Source organism: Otolemur garnettii, unplaced genomic scaffold, assembly GCF_000181295.1.
Source record: "Otolemur garnettii isolate 467f Iridium unplaced genomic scaffold, OtoGar3 scaffold00014, whole genome shotgun sequence".
In the NCBI taxonomy this organism is placed as follows: Eukaryota; Metazoa; Chordata; class Mammalia; order Primates; family Galagidae; genus Otolemur; species Otolemur garnettii.
In genome coordinates this window covers 8,884,719-8,907,772 of record NW_003852409.1, presented here as the reverse complement: position 1 = coordinate 8,907,772, position 23,054 = coordinate 8,884,719, and the positions used below count along the sequence as shown (strand labels likewise).

Genomic DNA, 23,054 nt, shown 5'->3' with positions numbered 1-23,054 from the left:
GAGAGTTCATGGGGGAGCTGGAGGCTGGTAGAGGCAGGTTCATGTTTCTAGGCTCAGGCAGAATTTGCTGCAGAGGTTGTTAAACCACAAATAGTGATTGCTGAGCAATTATGGGGAGTTGGGAAGATGCTGGAGAATTGGAGAAGCACAAACTTAAATTCCCAGTTTTAATGGGAAGACAGCTCATTCTGCAAATGACAATGGTGAGCAAGGTACCTGTTTATACAGAGCACATTTCCAAATGAATAGCTACTATGGACTTGCTAGTTCTTAATTAGTATTGGGCAGCTACTAAATCTTTGTTAGTGCTTAGTACTTAATTGCTGATAAAACCTAGCAGCCAATATTGGTTCCCAAATAACCAGATGCTGAGGGTAGAGAAGGATCCAGATACAGCCTGTCTGCATTGATTTTCCATGGGAAGGTTGTACAGGGAGGATAGAAGAATGAGATGGGATGGTACTACATACCACAGTTATCTAGATTCATTGCAGGTCAGCTGAACTGTATGGACACCACCCCAGGGAGGATCAGTAGGAGCCAGAACTGGTCTGAGAGCTAGCCTGCACAGACGAAAGAGGCTGAAGAGGCATTCATGGCCTCTCACATCAGGGGATTCACAACTTTGAGTCTGAGCACCATTAAGCACCTATTGGAGGCGGTCTGAAGGAAGGGGCTCCATCCTGGACACTCTTACTGAAATTTAAAGTTCAGGTTTTGCAAAAGGTGGTAGAACTCAAGGAAATTTGATGGGGACCATTTTGGCAGCAGTTAAGTTTTTCTCAGCCAATCCTCTTTTGAAGGTTTTAGAGTGTGAGCTTCAGGAGAGCACCCTGTCTTAAAAGTTTGACTTTTCCATTTGGTTAAGGTGCTCTAAAGAGAGAACTAGAGATCAGTCTGGAAAACTGTCTATTTGTGTTTTTAATACATAGGAAATTACATAAAGACTGTGGCTCTACTTTACACTGTAGAATTTTGAAACTAGGTTACTAGAATTTATGCTTTTGTTTTACCAGTGGGAAAAAATAAGCGCTGAGAGGGCAAAGGGCTTGCTGATGTTCTCACAGTTATTCAGAGCTCAAGTTGGGGATAAAGGCCTAGTGTTTTGTCTCCTGGGACACTTGCAGACAACTTGGTTCTTCATGTAGCAAGCACTTACAGCCCGTTCACCCTCCCAATTCTCTATTCATTTTAGGGCATAAATTGGATCTCATCACTTTGCACTTAAATTTTCAGCACAATGAGCATAAGTTCCGTGCTCCTTTCCAGGCCGTGTCATCCGGCCTTTCCCTCCCTGACCTGTCATGTATCATCCCTCTTTTTCTTAGCTCATCATACTCAGCCCTGCTGCCTTCTTCTTGTTCCTCCAATTTTCCATTGCTTCTGCTTTAAACATTCTTCTTTGCCTAGCTCATTCTCTGTCATTGTTTATGTTTTGACTGAACAATTATCTTTTCTGGAGGTCCATTCTCCCAGTTATTCTCCATGTATTTTGCTTTATTTTTGGCCGTCTCAGATTACATGATTCCACTGTTTACTTCTTTAACCCCTCCATGAAGGCAGCTACTCTGTCTTATTCACACTAGACCCTCAAATCTGCAGAACAGTGTCTGGCACATGGGAGATGCTCAGTGAATATTTGTTGTGTGAACAAGTGCTTGTTGATTGGATTGAATGGAGCTCGGTATATGAGCAGTTAGGGCCTCTTTGAATCCCATGTTTCTTATCTATAAAATAATATGTAGAATTATTAATACAAGGTTGTTGTGGAATTGAACAGTAAAATGAGGCCATGCTCATCCTTCCTGGTATGGGTGCGTGTTTGCAGCTGTTAGAGAATAATCCTGTGTTCTTGAGGCAATGAGAGGGGCCAAGCCCTCTGTGGTGATCCTACCTTTACTGCCTTCCCTCTGCAGAGACATGCCCTGTCTGTCAGGGGAGGAGGAGTGGACCACTGCCCCCATTCCCCAGACCATCATGGACCTCTTCCAGAATGGGAACTGGACGATGGAGAACCCCTCGCCTGCCTGCCAGTGTAGCAGTGACAAGATCAAGAAGATGCTGCCCGTGTGTCCCCCAGGGGCAGGGGGGCTGCCTCCTCCTCAAGTGAGTCACTCTCAGGGTATAACTGAGTAGGTAGGCATGTGGGGTGGGCTGGGAGCTATTGCTTGGGAGCAGGAATGAATGAGATATCATGTGAGAAGGGTCTATTTCAGTCTAGGCCTTACTTCTCATCTTAGGGAAAAACATATGAGATTTGAGAGGAGAGAGGCTGGACCATATTGTGCCTATGCTTCTCCCTGACATAGTGTTGATGTCACAAGACAGACAGGCCTTGCTTTTACTCCTGGTTCTGCCACAAATTAGCCTGTGGCCTTTTCCAGGCCACTGTAATTCCCTGGGCTTGTCTCCCCACTGAATTAGGGAGGCTGGTCAAGAAAATTCATGTGAGTCTTGTTAATTATGACATTCTCTGAGACTCTGAGTTTGAGAAGGAGTCCTGGGCTGTTTTTTTCTGAGAACAAGTCCAAGAATAGGCCTGTGTATGATGGCTCTCTGCTGCCTCATCAGGTCACAGGGTGAGCACAAGCAATTTTAAATGGGTGAAACCCCAAAAATTCCTGGTTACCACTCTTTAAAATAACAGCTAATCTAGTCAACAGTATAACCCTAATGAGCGAAAAATTCACTAGGAATAGTTAATGATGTTGCTTCCTAAAAATCTCTGGAGACTATGAAGAATCACATTTTAGTGTTCATTGTTTAGATGTTTAGAGTAAATTCCCAGAGAAGACCTTAGCCTGGCAAAAGTGAATCACCAGTGTCAAGAGCAGGATGAGTCCAATCTTGGTGCCAGGTGGCTGAGGGCAATGCCCAGGCCCTGTGGTCAGTGTTGTGGTCTCACGATGGTACACATTGGAGGGGCATAGTCACTATCAGCCTTGCTGTGTTTTCTGACTCCAAATCTTGTGTATAAATACCCATATGCTTGGTTTTTGTGTGGTGACAGAGAAAACAGAACACTGCAGACATCCTTCAGAACCTGACGGGAAGGAACATTTCGGATTATCTGGTGAAGACTTATGTGCAGATCATAGCAAAAAGGTGACTGTTGACTAAAGTTGGCCCTTGCTTTATCATTACTGATTGGAAGAATTAAAGGCCTATAACAAATAGATGGGAGCAGTGGGGAAAATGCAGATTATGGCCTGATGGTGTCTAATGGAAATATTAGGATATTATACCAAAGTAGAAAAGATGATGAGAGGGATTATGAATATTCAGTTGTTATCTTAAAGCTTGAGGCAGCCTAGCCTTCATTCATCTACATGAATAAAAATACATCTAGATTCAATTTCAAATTCTGACACTTACCAGATGCTTCACCAGGGGAAGCCAGTTATCCTTCTAAAGCCTTAGTTTGTATACAATGTGATGTTAGGCTGAGCACAATGGTTCAGGCTGCTGTAATCTCAGCATTTGGAAGGCTGAGGTGGGAGGATGGCTGAAGATAGCTTGGGCCTTCTCTAAGAAATAAATATATACATATAGACATGCATACATAAATAAAATAAGATGTGATATTAATGTTGCTCATATAGTTTGTTACAATTAAATGAAATCATGTATGTAAACTGTCTTGATTACTGTCCCTTGGATGGACTCCATGACACTACGTAGTATCAGGAAGAGAGTACTGGGAAGACTAAGGAGCCAGCCTTGACTATGACCTTGGGGCAGCCTTGTAGCTTCCTGGGCATGGAAGCATGGTGTTGAATGCTTAATGATACTCTGGAAATGTTTCTTCTGGTTTCCTTCCCATCATTTGGTCAGTTGCATCTCTGGGTTAGGAAAAAGACATGGATATACTGGAATGATAATGACCATGAAAAAAGACACATGGCCTCTCCACATGTCATCTACAATTGAAGTATAACTTTGGGTTGAAAACGCTTCTAGTTCAGTCACATCTTGGTCTAGAAGGTGGTTTTAAAATCTTGGATATGATTCTTATATAAATTAGGTTTTTAAAATGGAGAGAAGAAAAGATAAGCTAAGAATGGGCCCTTTTCCATCCGTACACACCTGTAACGCCAGCCTAGTCATGGGGTTATTTCTGTCCCTTTCTTTTAACCTCAGCTGCATATTTACCCATTCTGTATCATCAAGAGGAGGATCAATGCCTTCTTTGAACTGAATTTTGGTTTCTTTGTTTTTACTTTATGCAGCTTAAAGAACAAGGCCTGGGTGAATGAGTTTCGGTAAGTTGATCTCCTGGCTTTTAGTTTTCCTTGGCACCTTTGGGTCAGGAGGGTGATTTTGATGTCGGTGTCCTGGATTGAAGAAAGTTGTTGGTTTGGGGATTGTTTGGCACTCACACACTCCTGGGTGCTGCCTCACTGTGGGGAGAGCAGAGGCCCTGCAGAACGTGTGGAGCACACAGGGGCATAGAGAGATTAAGGTTCGACTTGCTTTGTAGTTTTTGCCTAAAGCATCTCTGCTCAGTGCCCAGTGGCCACATCAGAGGCCTTTTAAATATTTGGCATGCTGCTTCCATGAGGAGACTGAGAAATCAATCTCGTGTGAGTCTCCAGAGATGTCCTGAGGGGAATACTGATCTTAGTTATACCTCCCCCCTAAATCAGATTCCCAAGAGTTCCTAGGAACTCAGAGAGAACTTTTTCGGCATTTTTCATGGGAGGAAAGGTCTTGGAAGAAGGAAAGAAGCCTTGACATCATCTATTTTTATTGCATTTCAACCCATTTTTCCTCTGGGTTTTGAAGGAATAGGTGAGACTGGAGAAGAATCCTTGAAGCCAGTTTTTACATCATGGAAAATGAGATAGCTGATATGGCTGCCTCAGGTGACCCCAAAGGCTCTCTGTTACTAACTCCCATTTTTCCTCTCTGCCTTTGCACCAAGAGCCGGGACTCCTGGGACTCTGGGCAGACCAGATACAGGTCCCTATAGTGATCCTCATGCTGTCAAAGAGCCAAGGTCTCTCTATAAGTCCTACCTAGCCTACTGTGGGCTGGGACCCTCACACCTGCCCTGAACTCCCTGCCCCCATCTGCTTGTCTCCAGACCCAAGTTCAGAGCTGAGCCACCGGGTAGGAAGAGCATCTCTGAGATGAATGACTGTTCCTTCCTCTGTGTCTCAGATGTCTAACTGTGTGTATGTCGTCAGGCCAAGTCCTCTCCCTGATCAGGAACCACAAGAATATATACACTTGCTCTGTGTCTGCTGCTGAGGGATACTGTGTACCACACTGTCTGGGTTTTGACATCAGGCTGTTCTTTTAGGTATGGCGGGTTTTCCCTGGGTGTCAGTAATCCTCAAGCACTTCCACCGAGCCAAGAAGTTAATGATGCCATCAAACAAGTGAAGAAACACTTGAAACTGGCCAAGGTACAGTATTCATTGTAAGACATGCCAGAAAAAATGGGCTTAGAGCTGCTGGGACAGTGGGCTATTTTGCAGGTAAATCTGATCACCTAGCAGCTTGTTTTTCTGCCGTTAGTGATTTGAGCCAGAGGAGACTGAACCACTCTGTGTATATTTGAAAGAATAGATCAAAAACAAATTCAGAGATTCAAAACCTCTTGGAACAACTGAGTTTACAAATATAGCCAGTGGGTAAATAAACTGGGTTTCAAACATATTTTTGTGAAACAATCACTGGCTAAGCAGGAAATGAATCATTTTCCCTTTTAAGCTGGCAGGCTGGTCCTTGGGAGCTGATGAGTACTCCCTTCAAATCTCCATTTCTGAAGTTTTCCATTTTTAAGAGATTTTCTCAGTAATAGTCTGAGAGACTGTAGCTCTCCTTTTGAGGTACAGGCCCATGTGTCTAACTCATCTGTACCTAGAGTGTGGGTCGTGGCTCTTAGGGTGACATCAGGGGAATACTTCAAAGTCCCACCTCATGGTAATAGCCAGACATTACATTCTTGGATTTTGAATTTTTCTCCGTGCTTCTCTCCAGACTTGTGGGATCATAGCAGCATCAGTGCTATAGCTTTCTGATGCTTTAAGGAGCCATTTATTTAAGGGTTTAAATTTAATTTCAGTGAATAAGGTTGTTGTGGTATTGTTCTTCTCAGGGTTGTCCTGTCATCCACAGATTCCAGACCCCCCTTGCCTGTGTGAACAATCACAACTGAGGCGGGTTTCTTTTTGTTGTTTCCAGGACAGTTCTGCAGATCGATTTCTCAGCAACTTGGGAAGGTTTATGACAGGACTGGACACCAAAAATAATGTTAAGGTAAACCACTGTCTGAGTTCTAGTAGCTTTTGGGTGAACATTAATTCTTATATTCCCTGAAGTACTTTCAGCTCATGGTAAAGTTGAGAGGGACATTTATAACAGAGAAGAGCAAACTAGTAACTACCAGCGAGGCCGTCCAGTATAGTCATTGAGAGAATTTGCTTTGTCACCAGACATGACAGGTGAACTATTGTGACCTTGGCTAAGATATTTAACCTATCTGAGCCTCAGTTCCCTCATGTACAAAATGGAGACAATAATCATGGTTCTCTCCAAACTGTTGTGAGAACTAAGCGAGTTAAAGATATATAAGGTCCCTATCACCGTGCCTGGGCACACGGTCAGTGGTCAGTGTATCTCGTGTACTGTTGTTACTTTGCCATGTTCTCTGATTATAGTGCTTTGTCTTGGTATGTGGCTTGGATTTCTTAAGTTTATGTGCATATTTTGTACTTGTGCACCTACCTTCCCAAGCAGGGTTTGGATGTATTACCTTGTATCTGATATGTTTTATTTCAGGTGTGGTTTAATAACAAGGGCTGGCATGCCATCAGCTCTTTCCTGAATGTCATCAACAATGCTATTCTGCGGGCTAACCTGCAGAAGGGAAAGAATCCGAGCCAATATGGGATTACTGCTTTCAATCACCCCCTGAATCTCACCAAGCAGCAGCTCTCAGAGGTGGCTCTGTAAGTGTAGCCACTGTGTCTTCATGGTTGGGGTGGGAAAGAAGAGGGTGTCAGGAGGGACATGGAGCAGGGGAAGGGAACAGGGAGCTGTTGTAGGGTTAACAGCTGCAGAGAGAGTTATATAATGGTATCTCTGGGTCGATGCAAGCTCTGGGCAGAAATGATGAGTTTACCAATTAATTGGCTGCAGGCCTTCTTGAACCACCAAAGAGAAATGGCACTGATACGTAAAAATCATTACATGTGAATTCATATAAAGCGAGTTAAAAATTATTAATAAAATCCTAAAATACTTTATCTCACTATTAATATAAATGTTTAATAAAAAAGCTTAATTTGTTTTAAAACTACTGTTTTAAACTCGGTGTAATATGCTTCTATTAGCTTGTGTCTTTAATTCCTGAATTAAGCTCTGTGTGCATGTGAGAGAGAATTTTAAGGCTAATCATAAGCTAGGTTAAAGTGTGCAGCTTTTGGAATCATTGAGATCTGGATTTGAATCTGGTCTCTGTCAGCACCTAGAGGAATTGGTAGTCAACACACCTTAGATCCCTTTCCTGTATGTGGAGCATGGCAGTTATCTTTCTGCTTAACTCCTTCAGAATATGTACACAGGACACTAGGATCTCTGTATCAAGACCATGTGCAGTGGGCTTGTAAGACTCTTCTTATAAGGATCTGATGGAATTTTTATATGTGTTAAATTGATATGCTATATGGTGGTATTTGCAAGATAAATACCCAGAAAAAATTAACTTATTAAAGTAAGTTGTATACTAGTGTTTCTGGTCTTATATAGTTTTTTAGCCACACTAGTCCTTTCTGTAGGAAATTTACAACTTACTGCTCTTATAAGGTCAAGAACAATGGACCAAAGTGAAGACAGATTTCCTTCTTTAGCTTTACTATGACAGCAGACTCTTTTTATTTTTTTTAGACAGAGTCTCACTCTGTTGCCTAGGCTAGAATGCCAGGGCATCAGTTTAGTGCAGAGAAACCTCAAACGTTCAAACTCCTGGGTTGGAGCAAACCTCCTTCCTCAGTCTCCCAAGTAGCTGGGACTGTAGGCACAAGCCAAATGCCTATATATATATGTGTGTATGTGTGTGTATTTTTTTTAAGAGACCAAGTTTCATTCTTGCTTAGATTGGTCTATAACTCCTGAGCTCAAGTGATCCACCCCAGCCTCCCAGATTATAGGTGTGAAGCACTGTGCCCACCACCTGACTCTCTTCAATCTTAGTAAAATTGGTTTTGCATTGAAATCATCGGAGTTTTCTTTTTTAAAATTATCTTAACCTTGAACAAAACATACCTGATGAACAGCAGCTTTTCCTCAGGGTGTGCTGCTGGCGTGTGAATGTGTATGTGTGCCTGTGAGTGTGTGTATGTCCACATCCTCATCAGTGGAACTCCCAGTTGCCTCAGAGACCCTTCAGATCCTCACCACCTTTTTCTTTCCAGGATGACCACATCAGTGGACGTCCTCGTGTCCATCTGTGTCATCTTTGCGATGTCCTTCGTCCCAGCCAGCTTTGTCGTGTTCTTGATCCAGGAGCGGGTCAGCAAAGCGAAGCACCTGCAGTTCATTAGTGGGGTGAAGCCTGTCATCTACTGGCTTTCCAATTTTGTCTGGGACATGGTAAGGACACAGGCCTGCTGTTTCTTTATAAATGTCTGTCAGGCCCCTGGTTGGTGTGGATAAGGAAGAAAGAGCCCCTGGCTATCGCCAGGAAATGTTCCAGCTAGTCTAAAGATGTATGAAAAAGGAAAAGGCAGAGGCAGTTGATCACTTTCATGACATCAGGCATGGCTTTGGGTACCAGAGCTAATGTTACACCAGAGGGAAAATCTGTACACACTGACTAAAATTAATCCCACCACCACCTAAGTTCCTGAGTGAAAACTTCCTCAAGAATCAGAGAGATGGAGGACCTTAGTCAAAACACCATGTCAGTACCTAATAACTTCTCTGGTGGCTTTTAACCTACAGAGGCAGGATGCTCTTTGCCTTTCTAAGAAAGCCATCTGTCATTTGAAAATGCTATACATTTATCAGCAGCTTATCTATCCATTGCAAATATGTTTTTTGTGCCAGCTGTAATATATTGCTTCTGTTTGGACTGATATAGAAGACTTCAAAGAATACTGAAACTCTCGTTATTGTAAAGTTCAGTTGAAATATCTCCCTATGTCTCCGTTAATTATAAACCACACAGAGCAAATCTAATTTTTCTCCCACTGGACAGGCCCTGGATAGTTAAAGAAACTCTCATTTACTTGAAGTCATCCCCAGACAAGGTAGACATATGAGAACATGCCTTGTAATCTCTACAACACTACACAAATGTGAATGATGATGGTAGAAATGATGATCATGGTGTCTGTGCTGACTTGTCACTGTTTGGATCTGATTGTCCTTCTATGGACAGGCTTCATATTGTTTATGTCCCTTTTGAAAAGCAAAAGCCCAGAGTTAACCATGTGCTCTGGCTGTGGTCTGAATAGTTATGAGCCTAGGGGGAGCTCATCTTTATCCCATGCTCCTATTACTGCAGCGCAAGTGTATTGTATTTCAGAAGTAACACTGTCTTACTGACAACTTGGTGTTGCAAAACCTTCATTTCACACAACAGATTGTTAAAATGGGTCTCTTTCATTATATACTAACGCATTTGCTTTTTCTTGAACCTAAACTTCATTTTTATCCCTGTTAAACTACATTTTGCTTAGTATCTATTTATTTTGTTTTTGCTTCATTTTGCTTCTCTAATTACTCCTTTCAGTGAACACAGACTGCGTGCTCACTGTGTCCAACCAGGCAAGGCATAGAGGATTCAGAGATGAAAGATTGTGTCTTTGAACTCGGGGGTATTACTTATCTTCTTGCTCTAGAGCCCCTGAAATTTGCTGTAAGCATGTCTTCATCCAAATTGTTGATAAACACATCAAATAGGAAGGGACTGAAGCGGAGCCCTGTGGTCTGAAGCTATAATTCTTCTAATAGCTGACAGGCTCACTGTCACTCCCTGCTCATGCTTTGCTCTCCTAGCTATGAATTCTTGTAATTTCCTTTGGTCAAGTCATTATTTCTGCATTTTACTGCTTCATACACTGTGAGGACAGACTTGAAAATTATTCTCAGTGTGATGAAATAATTCTGACATTCGTGTTAGGAGTGCTTGCCTCATAAGTAGACTATATATGAGAATGAACTTGGTCAGACTATAATATAGCATTAATGATGAAAACAGACACAGTCATCTTCGAGAGGAAGAATGAAAGCTTAAGTGCCCCTTGTGAAATTGAAATCACTCTGACTAGGAATCCATTGTTCAGTAGGCTTACTAAACGTGACACCTTGGCTTAGCTGTTGGAAAGGCGGGAAGGGCATGCAGTTTGGAAAATCAGCCAGGGGTAACATGCTTTTCACATTGTATTGTCCAGTCTTTTGATTAGTAGTTTATGTGGCTTCATTAATGCAAAGTTACTCTCCAATATGTTTATCTGCCCTTTCTTGTCTGATGATGGTAAAGGCTTGGGATGTGTTGTGTATTTGACTTAAGGATGAACTTTATTTCCTGTTTTCACTTTTAGTGCAATTACGTGGTCCCTGCCACGCTGGTCATTATCATCTTCATCTGCTTCCAGCAGAAGTCCTACGTGTCCTCCACCAACCTGCCTGTGCTAGCCCTTCTACTTTTGCTGTACGGGTAAGACATCTCTGGGTGGGAAATCTCACAACTGGTAAGGCAGTTGGTGGACAATGTCGGAGGGAGGGTGAAGGACTCTGTGTGGACATTTGTCCTTGTGTCTTACCAGGTGGTCAATCACACCACTCATGTACCCAGCCTCCTTCGTGTTCAAGATCCCCAGCACAGCTTACGTGGTGCTCACCAGCGTGAACCTCTTCATCGGCATCAATGGCAGTGTGGCCACCTTCGTGCTGGAGCTCTTCACCAACAATGTGAGTTCTGCAGGAAGAACACCTCCCACTGGGATGTGCATCTCTGGGAGCCAGAGGACAGTGTTTAATTGTGCTCTTATTCCACTTGTCTGTGGTTTTGACATAGCTGACCACTCCATGCTTTTACAGATTCCATCTTCCCTGAGAACACATAGCACCTTTCTTTCCTGCTGAGCCTAATGTCTCTCTGGTCAAGCCTTCACTTTCTTTTGACAAGTTCTTTTATTTCTTTCTGTGTCAGTATTGTTTTCCCAGACCAGGCCCTCTGCTGTCTCTACTTGCCATTTCAGATTTCAGCTCTAGGCGATACCATTCAATCCCAAGGCTTTTTCTACCACCTCTCTCGGTGTCTTTTATCGTTATCACTCAGATCTCAAGACCTTTAGCCTTGAATGTTCCCTTGAACTCTAATCTAATTCTTTCTTGCCTAGCAGATGGTTCCATTTTGATAGATACCCCAAATTGCATGTGTCCTAATCCTCTTAACCCCCAGGACCTAGTATTTCTCTTGCCATCCCTGTCACACTTGGTGGCATTACTACTCAGTTGCCCAAGCTGACTCTCTTAGAGTCATCTTACGTGCTTTGCTATTGCTATGTCCCATATTCACCTGGTCACATTATCAATTCTTGCACTTAGACATCTCTGAAATTTTGCATTTATCCAGCTACACCTTAGTGTAGCACACAAGGACTTTCATAGGACAGCCCTTTCGGTCAGTTCCCATCACACCTTTTCCTAATGCCTTGTAAGCTTCAGCTGACTTGTCCTTCAAAAGCCTGGTTTGAAATCCCCTTTTCTATCACAGAGTGTGAAAGTATCTCTTTTACCCTCCAAGATTTAGCTCTTATGTGAAGCTTTCCATAGCTGCCCTAGGGTAGGTATCCTCTCTTTCCCTCGTGCTCTCAGAGCCCCCAGTTCATGTCTCCAGGACAACACATTTCCATGTATATAGTAATTTCCTTCTTACATGCTTTTCTTCCTCAGAGTGGGGATTGCTTCTTAATAAGGTTTGGCTCTCCTATGCCCTCACACAGTGCATCCAGCATGTAGCGCCTTACTTAGTATCTGGATATTTGGCCACTGCTGTCTTGCGGGGTCATAATGAGTTCTGATGTCTGGGAGAAGAAATTTTAAAATTCCAACAAAGTCCTTAAACTCAAATATTGACCCAGACATGAGCAATTTCCTTTTAAAATGCTAAGTAAATATTTTGTTATGGATTTGCTTCTGATTAAGTACAGTCCTATTTCTAAAATTTGCCTCTTATTTCTCTATAGTCACAGTATTTCTCCAAGGTTTCTGAAGAATAGAATTTTATTATGTTACATATCACCAGCTATGTATGCTGCTATTTATTTTTATCTAAATGCAAAGGTTCAGTTTGTCCTCGGGGAATCAAATTGTTTCTTCATTCTCATATTTCAGACTTTGATAAATCTTTAGTGTAAACCATGAATGACATCCCATATTTCTCCCTTCCCTCACCCCCATTTTTAAATTTTTTTTTTTAGAAGCTGAATAACATCAATGATATCCTGAAGTCAGTATTCTTGATCTTCCCACATTTTTGCCTGGGACGAGGGCTAATTGACATGGTGAAAAACCAGGCAATGGCTGATGCCCTGGAAAGGTTTGGTGAGTGACACAGTGGCTGCAGGATGCTTTAGTGGAGATGGCAGTTTGGAAAGGCCTTGATATCCGGCCTTTGTTTTTGGAAAGAGGCCAGTAACTGCATACAGGATGTCCCCTGCTCTCCCTAACCACTGGTCAGGCTCACAAGGGGTTATAGCATGGGCACTGTGACATAGCCATTTGTCTTTGCCTCTAATGGCATTGAGATAAGTGAGATAAAGAAAATGGCAATAAAGAAAATGCTGGCATTTTCTTGGACTGACTAGTTCATGCTTGTTTTTGTGTTTGTCAGGATCATTAGAAAAGTCAAAACACAACACCAAGAATTAGATATAGGGCAAAGAATCAGAAGGAAAGATGCAAACCTTGACTCTATTAGGCAAATCTTGGCCCTGTAGCTAAGATCACATAGTATCTTTTACACAGTTTATAAAAAGATAATTTATTGCAGTGCTTTCTACCTTTAGAATAGTTAAAAATATTTCTCTAATGATATTCCTCCAATCATTTATCCACTGGCTAATATAGCCAGATCAGCCATGTTAGTTTTTCAACTTGGAAGTACAAAAGAGATATATCAGAAATTTAAGGAATATCTATATAAAACCAGATGATTTAGTTGAGTTATTATATTACATTATATTCTACTGAAACAGGGTTTTTTTTTTTTGTATTTTTAGAGACAGGGTCTTGCTCCATCACCTAGGCTGGAGTGCAGTAGCTTGGTCATAGCTTCTGGGCTTAAGCAATCCTCCTACCTCAGCTTCCTAAGCGGTTAGGACCAGGCACACACAACCATGTCTAGCTAAGAGGGGCATTGTTTTAAAGTGCTTTCTAATATTTCTTATTGAAGCTTAGAATTTATTAAAATACAGACCCTAAAAATCATTTAGGGTCTGGATTGTTCACTTTTTATAAAAGGATTTTTGATATATCTCATTAAAAAAGAAATATTAGATATATTCAATGAAGTTGTAGATCTATTTTTTGTTTGCTCTGAAAAATTCTGATTGATATTTAATTCCTTAAATCAGACTTGAAAAGTGATCACCCATTTTGTTATTTTTTTTGGTCCTTGTCATGGGTGATAGCCGTTGGTGTTTGTAGGGAGATATGTAGACTTCTAAGAAGATGGGCCCAAATTTGAGGAAGGGCCTTGGTTTTTGATGCCTCCATTCTGACAGTTTCTCTGAATTTTGTCTACTAGGGGAGAATCGCTTTGTATCGCCATTATCTTGGGACTTGGTGGGACGCAACCTCTTTGCCATGGCCGTGGAAGGGGTGGTGTTCTTCCTCATTACTGTTCTGATCCAGTACAGATTCTTCATCAGGCCCAGGTAAATTTTTTCTTAGAAAACTCAGGGAGCACCTGGTTGAGGATTATAGAGGAGGTGTCCCAGGAAACACTTGCCAAAGGTGGCTGGATTGAACTGATTGAACATCAAACTCATTTTCCTAATGTGGACATGTCCCAACCCCTGGCCCCACCCATCCTGGAAATTGGAAATTGGCAAGTGGTTTATAAGACTGCTTTAGAGACTGGATCTTTGTTCTGAAAAATACTTTGAAGGGTTCATTTTTCTTAATTTCTTCCCTTTAAGACCTATAAATGCAAAGCTTCCTCCTCTGAATGATGAGGATGAGGATGTGAGGCGGGAAAGACAGAGAATTCTTGATGGTGGAGGCCAGAATGACATATTGGAAATCAAGGAGTTGACAAAGGTAAGACAGTGAATACAGGTTACGACAGCTTGTTTTGAGGCTTTTCAGCTATATGTTGGAAGCTAGCATTTTGCTGGCTTGCTTAAAAGAGCATGTTCCCTAAAATGTGCACCTGTACCAAGCTTCTGTCAATTTAATTTTGTTGGAAAAAAAAAAAACACAAACACCATGCACATGTCCTCATGGTAAAATGATGTTTTTCTTCTGGGTAGATGCTCAGTAGTGGGATTGGAGGATCAAATGGAAGGTTTCCTTTTAGCTCTTTGAGGATCCTCCATATTTTTCCCAAAATGATGTTACTAGTTTGCAATCCCAGCAACAGTGCATCAGTGTACCACCACCAGCATCTGCAGCCTAGGATCTTGTGATGTTTATCTTACTGGTGATGGGCGATATCTCAAAGTGGTTTTGATTTGCACTTCTCTGATGATCAGGGATGATAAACACTTTTTCATGTGTTTTATGGCCATTTGTCTTTGTACTCGAATATTTATAGCACCTCAATTCACAATTGCAAAGGTATGGAAGCAGCCCAAGTGCCCATCAACCGTTGAATGATTCAATAAACTGTGGTATATGTATACCATGGAATATTGTTCAACCATAAAAAAGATGGAGACTCTGCATCTATTGCATTTGCCTGGATGGATTTGGAGAACCTTCTCCTAAGTTTAAGTATCTCAAGAAGGAAAAAGCAGACATTCCATGTATTCAGTACTATCTGAAACTAATGGATCAACAACTATAGGCCCATAGGAGAGACAAACACAGTTAATTTCATGAAGGGAGGGGAGGAGCAGGATACAATGTAGGGGTATATGGCACAGTTCCTGGGTGAAGGACTCAACTACAACTTGGACTTTGGACTTTATCTTACCAACACAAATAATGTAACCTAACGGCATGTACCCTTATGCTAACCTGGAACAAAAATACTGTGAAAACTTAAATTTAAAAAATCCTATTGAGTATACTTTTGTAGTGTGAATTCCCATTCTGAAGTATACTTCTTTTGTATACTTATATTTGTTATTAAAACATACTAATTTTGTATATCTAGTCAGAACAGAAATAGTAGAGAGTAAATGGTTGCTTTTGAATTTCATAGTCCAAAAACCTGATCTATGGCCATTGCTCAGGAGAAGGGTCTGTTTCTGTCCCTCTTTGGATGCATTCTAGAATCCCCAAATTTCATGTTTGTGTAATCTGTACAATATTTGCAATATTTTGATTGCAAATTTCGACTCTGTGGAATTTAGTTTCTAAAATACATGTTTATATATAAATAAATGAAAAATTGTATGGATATTAATGGCTGATATATTTTTTACAAGACAGATTAAAAAATAAAGTCACTTTTATTTTGAGCTTCAGAGTTAGTCAGAAGTCAGTTGTACAGATGCAGACCAACGCTGTTAGCACATAAATATATGACTTAGTTTTATTGATGAGTCTTATTTTGTGGTGTGTATAATCCCCTCTTCTGCAGTTGCTTGAAGAGCTGTGAGTCACAGGGCCTCATGAATTTTTGCATTTTGTTTATTGCAGATATATAGAAGGAAGAGGAAGCCTGCTGTTGACAGGATTTGTGTGGGAATTCCTCCTGGTGAGGTAAAGACACTTTGTCTACACTGATTGTCCCTATTAATTCATACTCTATCTACCCATCAAACAACAATGTCTCCAAGAGGTGAAGTGGCTTTTAAAGCTTCTCTACTTAGGCCTGTGTGGAGCAATCAGTCACTGAGAGGATAGAGAACCTCCAAGTCAATAGAGAATAATCTTGGATAATCCCAGGCAGTTTAAGAAAAATGTGCTTGTGTGATCCATTTGAGATGATGATGAAATTCAGATAGATTTAGAAATACAGATTCTGGGGCGGTGCCTGTAGTTCAGTGGATAGGGCGTCAGCCCCATATACCAAGGGTGGCAGGTTCGAACCTGGTCCCGGCCAAACTGCAACAAAAAAATAGCCGGGCGTTCTGGTGGGCGCCTGTAGTCCTAGCTACTCGAGAGGCTGAGGCAAGAGAACTGCCTAAGCCCAGGAGTTGGAGGTTGCTGTGAGCTGTGATGCCACAGCACTCTACCAAGGGCAATAGAGTGAGACTCTGTCTCTAAAAAAAATAAATAAATAAAAATATTGATTCTTTCCTTTCTCATTCCTATTTGTGTTCTTTTTGCCCTTTAGCCAGAGGAGTTAGTGTTATTTGACTAGTTGGTTTTCAAAACTGTTTTTTACACATTAACTTTGGCCTTAACTTGGTGACTCAAATAATATTTACAAGTGTGCCCACACTTAAAATGGTTCCATTGCAAGATATATATTTAATTATCCATATGATGTCTTAAAACCAAGAAAATGGTTGATTCTTCATTGATATTTAAGAATGATGTTTTAGGATGATTTTATTAAAACTAAGCTGAAGTAGCTATCTTATAGGGGTTATTCATATTCAGATTTTAATAGTTTGCTTATACATTTTGCCTAATCTTGCCTTTTCAGTGCTTTGGACTCCTGGGAGTGAATGGGGCTGGGAAGTCATCAACTTTCAAGATGTTAACTGGAGATACCACTGTTACCAGAGGAGATGCTTTCCTTAACAAAAATAGGTGAGAAAAGAAGTGGCATGTATTTTGCTGCAAAGACCTTGTTTTTCATTTATTTAAAGAAATACATTATTATTTTTCTGATTATGGTGATATTATATATAGCTCATAAAAATACTGAACAAGAGTAACGTATAAAGAACAGAAAAATCATCCATAATTTCACTAATGAGAGATAACCAAAATTTAAATTTTCTTTCAGTGTCATTCTATCAGCAGCTTTATTCATGGTTAATTTGAAAACCATTTAATTTACTTGTTTTATGAGTACAATTAAGTGTTTTTTAGTAAATTTACAGAGCTGTGCAACTATCACTACAATCTAGTTTTAGAATTTTTCCATCACCCCAAATCTATCTTATATAAATATGCTGTAAAATTGAGATCATGCTATATATAGGTTTGAAGATTATTTTTTATTGTTTATGAGTGTATTATATTTCCTAATGGGTTACATATTCTAAGATGTAGAATTTCACCCTGCTACATAAAATTGCCCAATGTACATGTACATGTAATTTTTTAAGTCAGTTTCTTATAAATGTTGAACATTTGTCAGTTTTCTTTTTTCGCCATGTAAGTATGTCCTTGTATATATCTTTTGTTATTTCCTCAGGGAAAATTTCTATAAGGCAAAAGGGTATATACATGCCAGATTGTCCTCTCTAATGGGTATACAATTGATGGAGGCTCCATTAGGCCATTTCTGAAACTGCACTAAGCAATCTGATCTTTGGGGGCAGGTACAGCTACACATTAGACATATGCTAGACAGTGTTACACTAAGTACTCCAAGCAGGTGGGGCTTCTGTGGGTATTTTATATGGAGAGATGGTACAGGGCAGTGGCTTTCAAACCGACTATGACCTATCTAGGGAACACATTTTACATGTCAACCTAGCATCTACACACAGACACAAAAACACATGTAACTTAAAAGTTTCACAAAATAATACCTACTATTACTACTTGTAGTATACTCTGGTATTTCATATTCAACTCTAACCAGAGCCATTAAAAAAGTGCTGGTCATGACCCACTAAATTTATTTCACAACTCAGTAATGGGTGATGACTCACAATTTGAAAATACTGGACAGGGGGATAGATAATACAAATCTTAATTTAGTCATTGATCTCTCCCCTGTCTCATACCAGTTTCCTTTTTCTGTAGTAACATAAAAGAATAAGACATTCTGGGAGTAGCAGGCCTGAGGCTGCATAACTGCTCTTCCAGACTTCCCTAGCAGAAAGTTCTGGGGCATGTAGCAATGGCAGCATTCATTGGCCTAGACTAAGGTTTGTTGCAAGGACTGGTTGTAAGAACTGACTTGGGCAGTGTATCTGTGAGGCCCAGGCATAGAGTCCAGGAGCGGCTCAATCATAATTCTGGAAGTGGCTGACACTGGGGTATGAATTAGATAAGCAGAAAGGAATGAATGCTGCCAAAAGGCCAAGTTCATGGTTGTCCCAAGGTGATGCAAATACTTTCATGAGATGGAGCTGTAGATGCTGAGCTCTCACATCAGGAATTTTTAACTTGATTGGCTTCACAGAACCTAAAAGTTGCCCCCACCAATATATATAACATTGTGTTTGTAAGTGTAATTTTTTCTGTCACCAGATTTAGAGGGTCTATGATCAAAAAACCCTTAATAGCTAAAGGGCTGCCTAGGCTGGGTATTCAGTAGGACCAAGAGATCTGGAATATGTATGCTATGAACTGAGTCAGGTATGGGCAGCAAAAAGCAGGAGGAGCTCACAGCTAAAATTTTCTGAGCTGGAATGGCCATGAAGGAGACTTCATGGCACCTGGTACAAATGACTGCATCAGGTCAAGTCAGGATGGAGACTGAGTGTTAAAGGTTTGGTACAGTGTGTGACTGACTGAGGAGGTTGGTAAAGAATGTGCTGCAGTTGGCACGGGAATTCTGAAGTGGGAGAACCAGGTGCAAGGACCGGGCAGGCAGGAACCCTGACTGCCGGGAAGAGCTGGCAGCCTGAGGGCAGAAAGGCTGTTCCTTCAAGTCTCAGCAGGTATGTTGGTATCTTTGCTGTGCAAGGGCATACTGTACAGGCACAGTGGGCCAGGTCATCTGACAAGAATATCTGTAAATGCTTACAATCTGACGAGTTTTGTTGTCCTTTGCAGTATCTTATCAAACATCCAGGAAGTCCATCAGAACATGGGCTACTGCCCTCAGTTTGATGCTATCACGGAGCTGCTGACGGGGAGAGAACACGTGGAATTCTTTGCCCTTTTGAGGGGAGTCCCAGAGAAAGAAGTTGGCAAGGTAGTGTGGGTGCCAGAGCGTCAGCCTGCCTCCTTTGGCGTCCTGACAGTGTACCTTAGGGCTTTTCCACACAAGACATCAACTTTGGGCGGGGGGTGTTTTCCTCACCAGTGCAGCTGCTTTCAGGGTGGGAGCCCAGGGTGGTGGGAGGTGCAGGGCAGGGCTCACATGTGTGTGCTGTACGGACAGAGGGGTGAGGATGAAGTGGGGGGGTCATGTGAAGCCTTTCTTGCTGCTTGTGGTGTCTTGCCCATGCCCATTGCCAGGTCATGATTATAGAACCTTGTCCTACTCACTGAAAGAACTTTCATATCTCAGTGTAAGAAGAATGATCAAGCTAGACAAAAGTCAAGGTGCTTTTTACCGTTCTAGGTTGGTGAGTGGGCAATTCGGAAATTGGGCCTAGTGAAGTATGGAGAAAAATATGCCGGTAACTACAGTGGAGGCAACAAGCGCAAGCTGTCCACAGCCATGGCTTTGATCGGGGGACCTCCTGTGGTATTTCTGGTGAGTGTGACTGTGGATGCCACGCTGTTGTTCTGGCCTGAATGGAAAACCTGGCTGTATCCCAGGTGTGACAACTGGCTTCTTCCCCCAACAGGCACAGCAGAGTAGCTGTGGAGGAAAAGGGGCAGACTTCTCCCTCAGATACACTGAGGTGGCTCTGCCAAGCCCTCAGATGCTCCCAAATAGATCCTCAGGCACCTTGTTTCTGTGGCTCAGACAGCCCCAACACAAGTGTGACTGAGGCTGGCTGTGTGATGTGATTTTTCTCTGGAGCATTCTATCTCTGTGTTCATTCCCTGAAGACACAGCTTCAGAATCCACAAGGTTGCAATTTAGATCATAGTTCCTTACACACGAATAGATTGAAAAAAGAATAGTGGCCCTTGACCCATTGTCTTCTGTAGAGAAGAACAGTGATACGACTACAGGAAGAAGACTTGGGTTGAGGTTTAATGTTATCTGGATCATACAGGTCTAGAATTTGTTTCTCTAAGATTAGCCAGTGCAATAAATTTAACTGGATAAGTTGGACTGACTTCAGTAGAGGTCTTAGACAAAAAGTACTTTTAGGAAAAACAGTCAGGAAAACATGATTGAAACTAAATGGCTTTTTCCCTTTCTTATTTGGAGAAATTTATTTAATTGTATAAAAAGGCACTCAGAATATTTGAGTTTCTCCCTTTGGTGAGGCATTTATAAAAGTGATCTTGTTATAAATGAGTTTGAAACTTAATTCTGATTCTTTAGTCTATCAAGAAATAACTAGAATGGTGAGTTATTTAGGCTATTCTTAAGATGGTTCTGCATGTAAAAATAAGTATATCTTTGATTTTTTTTCCTCCGGCAAATAATAAGACTTATTTTATTTTAATTATAGGATGAACCCACCACAGGTATGGATCCCAAAGCCCGGCGATTCTTGTGGAATTGTGCCCTAAGTATTGTCAAGGAGGGAAGATCAGTAGTGCTTACATCTCACAGGTCTGTAGCAAAGTCTTGGCTTGGTTTCTACACAGTGGCCTTTTCAGTTTTCCAAGTAGTATACATGATCATTTTATAAAAATACAGAAAGGCAAAGATTAAAATGTTTATTACCATGTGGAGATAATTCATTGGGCTATGTATGATTGTAGAGTTTTCCTATGTAAACCTATATATGTGTGCGTATATACTTTTACAAACAAAAATGCAAGCATGGTATATATACTGCACTTTTTCACTTAACAATATGTTGTGAACATTATTCCAGGTCACTATATTTTTATGTGGATGGTATTTCATTATATACCCTACTTTATTTAACCATTCTCCTTTTTGTAGATAGTTGAATTGCTTCCAAATTGTTCACAATTATTTACAGCACTGAATTGATCACATCATCTATGTATCTATATGCCTTTACAATAGGATGCAATTTTCTAGGAAGCTGGGAATCTGTTCCTCTGAAAAGTCACAGCAATGTTCTGATGGTTATAGGAGCATCTTTCTAAGACTAAAATCTTGCTCTGTTTTCCCACAGTATGGAAGAATGTGAAGCTCTTTGCACTAGGATGGCAATTATGGTCAATGGAAGGTTCAGGTGTCTTGGCAGTGTCCAACATCTGAAAAATAGGTAACAAAGATAATATTTTTTTTTGGCGAGTACCTAGTGAGAAAACTTAGTATTTACTCTTTTGTGAGTGTATAAATGCTAACCCTAAAATAAAGGAAAGTAAAACTGAGCAAAATGGCAATAGTAGAAAGAATGAAGGCTTTAAAGTCAAATAGAGCTGCATTCAAATTGTCTCATTAAACATTTACTAGTTGTGTGACTCCTGGGAAGGTTACTTAACCTGGGAGTCAGTTTCCCAGAAATCTCTACCTGTTGGCCTTATTATATAGATGAAATGGAAAAAAAAACGTGCATGTGCCAGTATGGGTAAGAGCACAGGCTTTGGAGTCTAACACGAATGAGTTCCCATCCTGGCCTTACCACTTAAGAGCTTTGGGCCATGTGCAAACAACTAATTCCCTGGGCCTCAGTTTCTCTGGGACGTCTGTCAGACTTCATGGGTCCAGGTGAGGATTAAAGGAGATAATATATTTATGGCATGTGGCATGGGACTTCACATCTCAGGAACTTACTTCTGGGTCTGTCAAGGATCTCCCCTTTTTCATGGCACAAATTGGGTTATCAGGGTTAAATATTTTTTTGAGAAATTTCCTGGGGATCTTCCATTTGGATGTTTTCTCCTGCTTTCAGGTTTGGAGATGGCTATACAATAGTCGTACGAATAGCAGGGTCCAACCCTGACCTGAAGCCTGTCCAGGAGTTCTTTGGACTTGCCTTCCCAGGAAGTGTGCTAAAAGAGAAACACCGGAACATGCTGCAATACCAGCTTCCCTCATCATTATCTTCTCTGGCCAGGATATTCAGCATCCTTTCCCAGAGCAAAAAGCGACTCCACATAGAAGACTACTCTGTTTCTCAGACAACACTTGACCAAGTAAGCTTTAAGTGTCAAAACCAGATTTACTTGTCAGGGTGAGGATTCTCACCTACCCACTCCTGTCATGGGCCCAAGAGCAGTTTAGACTGTGCCTGGCAAGGTGTGGTGGCTTATGCCAATAATCCTAGCACTCTGGGAGGTCAAGGTAAGCGGATTGCTTGAGCTCAGGAGTTTGAGACCAGCCTACACAAGAGTGAGGCCCCTATCTCTATTAAAAATAGAAGAACTATCTAGGCGTTGAGGTGGGCATCTGTAGGCCCAACTACTCAGGAGGCTGAGGCAAGAGGATCACTTGATTCCATGGCACTTTACCCAGGGTGACAGAGTGAGACTCTGTCTCAAAAAAAAAATAAAAATAGACTATCTGTGCCTGAATTAATTCATGATATACTTTTATTAGCTATGCTTCTTACTAAACCTTACCTACCATATATTGGAGACCTATCATGGGCCAGGCATTTTTTTCAGATGCTTTATCTCATTTAAATAAGAAAAAACTACCAAACAGATCTTGGCACTTAGTAGGTATTCAGTAAATGTCTTCCTCCCTCTTCCCTTAATCAAGCCTCTATGCACCAAAGTAAACAGACAACTAGTTGGTGATGAGAGGGACAGTATGGAAGGTCATTTTTCAAGTATTCCCCTCTCCCTCACACACACAATTCTCTAATTAATCTACTTATGCAATTCTGTATTCTTCTGACTTAATTTCAACACCAGGAAATATGTAACTAGACTAATAAAAGAGCAAGTCAAGAATTGTTCATAGGGACGGCGCCTCTGGCTCAAAGGAGTAGGGGCGCTGGCCCCATATGCCAGAGGTGGTGGGTTTAAACCCAGCTCTGGCCAAAAACTGCAAAAAAAAAAAAAAAAAA

The 23,054-nt window shown here is 41.2% G+C and overlaps 1 protein-coding gene across 3 annotated transcripts in view; it reads left to right on the top strand.

Annotated features, from left to right (window-relative positions):
* Nucleotides 1-23,054, top strand: part of ABCA1 (ATP binding cassette subfamily A member 1) — a 136,239-nt gene that overhangs the window by 109,787 nt on the left and 3,398 nt on the right. For all 3 annotated transcript variants that reach the window (XM_023510515.1, XM_003785197.3, XM_023510516.1), the window contains exons 31-49: nt 1,917-2,106; nt 3,011-3,105; nt 4,230-4,262; nt 5,306-5,411; nt 6,193-6,267; nt 6,790-6,959; nt 8,424-8,601; nt 10,557-10,672; nt 10,782-10,926; nt 12,441-12,564; nt 13,769-13,898; nt 14,163-14,283; nt 15,832-15,894; nt 16,787-16,893; nt 19,042-19,183; nt 19,556-19,690; nt 20,568-20,671; nt 21,210-21,302; nt 21,933-22,176. In XM_023510515.1, the coding sequence (XP_023366283.1) occupies nt 1,917-2,106; nt 3,011-3,105; nt 4,230-4,262; nt 5,306-5,411; nt 6,193-6,267; nt 6,790-6,959; nt 8,424-8,601; nt 10,557-10,672; nt 10,782-10,926; nt 12,441-12,564; nt 13,769-13,898; nt 14,163-14,283; nt 15,832-15,894; nt 16,787-16,893; nt 19,042-19,183; nt 19,556-19,690; nt 20,568-20,671; nt 21,210-21,302; nt 21,933-22,176 (2,371 nt within the window). The remainder of the gene's footprint in view (nt 1-1,916; nt 2,107-3,010; nt 3,106-4,229; nt 4,263-5,305; nt 5,412-6,192; nt 6,268-6,789; nt 6,960-8,423; nt 8,602-10,556; nt 10,673-10,781; nt 10,927-12,440; nt 12,565-13,768; nt 13,899-14,162; nt 14,284-15,831; nt 15,895-16,786; nt 16,894-19,041; nt 19,184-19,555; nt 19,691-20,567; nt 20,672-21,209; nt 21,303-21,932; nt 22,177-23,054) is intronic.